The sequence below is a fragment of the Sinocyclocheilus grahami genome, unplaced genomic scaffold (genome assembly GCF_001515645.1).
Source record: "Sinocyclocheilus grahami isolate Dianchi unplaced genomic scaffold, SAMN03320097.WGS_v1.1 scaffold901.1, whole genome shotgun sequence".
In the NCBI taxonomy this organism is placed as follows: Eukaryota; Metazoa; Chordata; class Actinopteri; order Cypriniformes; family Cyprinidae; genus Sinocyclocheilus; species Sinocyclocheilus grahami.
The window spans coordinates 904470-906847 of record NW_015506080.1 but is presented as its reverse complement, the minus strand read 5'-3'; the positions used below and the strand labels follow the sequence as shown (position 1 = coordinate 906847).

At 38.1% G+C, this 2378-nt stretch overlaps 1 protein-coding gene across 1 annotated transcript; it reads left to right on the top strand.

The window, feature by feature from the left end:
* The first annotated feature begins 290 nt into the window (after window positions 1-290).
* LOC107564020 (DELTA-actitoxin-Afr1a-like) lies at window positions 291-2177 on the top strand. The gene is made up of 3 exons (XM_016249010.1): window positions 291-389; window positions 964-1095; window positions 1591-2177. The coding sequence occupies exons 2-3, from the start codon at window positions 992-994 to the stop codon at window positions 2039-2041; spliced, it is 555 nt and encodes a 184-aa protein (XP_016104496.1). The 5' UTR covers window positions 291-389; window positions 964-991; the 3' UTR covers window positions 2042-2177.
* The last annotated feature ends 201 nt before the right edge of the window (window positions 2178-2378 follow it).

Here is a 2378-nt window from a genome sequence, read left to right as displayed (position 1 = left end):
GACTAATTATAATTAATTATCAGGAAACCTCACCTAAAACGTATTCCTGTAAATGCTACCATACCTACTTATTTGAATCTTGTTTAAACCCTTTAAAAACAGAGTCATTTCTGAGACAGATCTGTACATGCAACTTCACTGTTCTGGTCTAACAAATCTAACGACTAGTTTTGGGTGTGGAACTGTTCCAAACATTTTCCCACCAATGTCAGTGATGCCTCTTGAGCTGATATGTGTGTGCATCTCCATACTTTTTTTTGCAGGTGGGTATGTACTGTTCTTGTTGCTGATCATGAAGATTGGGAAAGGGAGTCAAAGTAAAAACGCAGTGACTCTTTCGGAACGCACTGTTACTGAGCAACACACATACACTCCGGAGTACCACAGAGGTAAGCCTTCATTCTCCTTGAGACGAAATATGCTTAATAATCATAACTTAATAATCAAAAATAAATTCTAATGTATCCTTTTATTTCCATACTAAAATTGCAAGGCAGTTTATTCAGTTATGGACAATTGAGCAACTGTATTTCACACTCTTTGTTTCCTTTAAAAGCAATGCATTATAAAATGGAAGACTGCTACAGTCACAATGTTTTTTTAAGTGGGGCATGCTCTTTACGTGTATATACTGTGACCCTGTTTATTCCCTAGATAACATTGACAACATTGACAATGTGTGAACTTTAATCTAATGCTTCGTTTTATATTGAAGTGTATGCACATACACACACACCAGACAGTACAGAATCTTTTTCAGGAATAAAATACTGAATTCAAATACACCAGTTCAAACAGAAGACAATTAACTTGTGATAGCAAACTTCATATCAAATAAAAAGAGAAAAGTTATTTTATTTTCACTGCAGTGTAAACAAAACTGCATTTCCACTTCTTTTTACTGTGAGGTACATACTTCTTTTCTCACACCATCCCTCTCCTCTCTACTTCTCTCCGTTTCAGCCATCAGTCAGATCTATCGTGCACCATCATGACTGAGTCTGCTGAGGCTGCCGCTGCCAATGTGAGCAGCAAGAGACACGCCACCATAGAGATCACCAACCTGACAAACAACTACTGCCTCCTCAACCCAAAGTGAGACTACAACCAGAAGCAAAACTAATGTTAAACCAAGCATTCAAATCTAAAACTTTGTCTCTAAACTTCTATATGTGTAACATGTGTGTGTATATATATAAGTATATATATAAGTAAAGGAGTATAAAATGCATTTAGGAAATTCTGTTACCATTTACTCACCCCCATGTCATTCCAAACCTGTATGACTTTCTTTCTTCTATGGAACATAAAAGACATTTTGAAAAATGCTTTAGTGTTTTTTTTCCATAAAATGTTTTGGACCCCATTTACTGTACTTTCATTTAATTTTATGGACAAAAAAACAATTATTCAGAAATATCATCATTTGTGTTCCAATGAAGAAAGAAGGTATACTTGTTTGGAACAACATTACGGTGATTAAACGATAACAAAATTTGAACTTGGGGCGGTGAACTATCCATTTAAATGTGCATTTTGTGTAGCCGTAAATATGTGCGTCTTTATGATTCATCCATATAAATCCCACAGGGTCTATCTTGAGAGTGGTGAAACCTCCAATCCACCTCAGCCCACAGTGCGCCCCCTCAAGACTGAAGTATGCACTTTCTGCAAGACCAGCGCTCAGGCCACTGGCAGCGTGGGGGTTATGACCTACGACCTGTTCGAGCAAAGCAGAAATGACTACACTGAGACCCTTGCCGTCATGTTTTCTGTCCCCTGGGACTACAATCTGTATAAGAATTGGTTTGCAGTAGGCATCTACCCAAAAGGAAAGGAGTGTGACCAGGCCCTTTATAAAGAAATGTACTATCAAAAGAACCCACAGGGCTTTGTGAGGGAGGAGGCTAATGGGTCAGGCATTAACTTTGATGGGAAATTACTGGATATAAGGGCCACCATGTGTCCTTTAGGCAGGGCTATCATGCAACTGGAGGTGTGGGACAAGCTGCTGTCTCCTTTGAGTCGGCAGGTTTGCTAAACATAAACCAGCAGCCATTTTACTGAATCAAAATAATATAGTAACTTTTTTGACATGCCCTTATGTTATCACCTGTATCAAAAATGTTTGCCTCTACATTTACCAATGCAATAAATCTAGCATTGTTTATTTTTTAGCTTCCTAGCCAGCTATTTATGGTAATTTGAACTCCATAAAATGATCTGAGTGTGTTTAAACTGGATACCTCTGTAATATCCCCCACTTTAAACTGTTTCCTTTTCAGTCAGAAGAACGCCTCAGATGTGTGTTTACAGTCTGCTCATGCTTCCTGCAGGCTAAATCCACTCTCATATCAAGCAGCCATTGTGTTGTTATT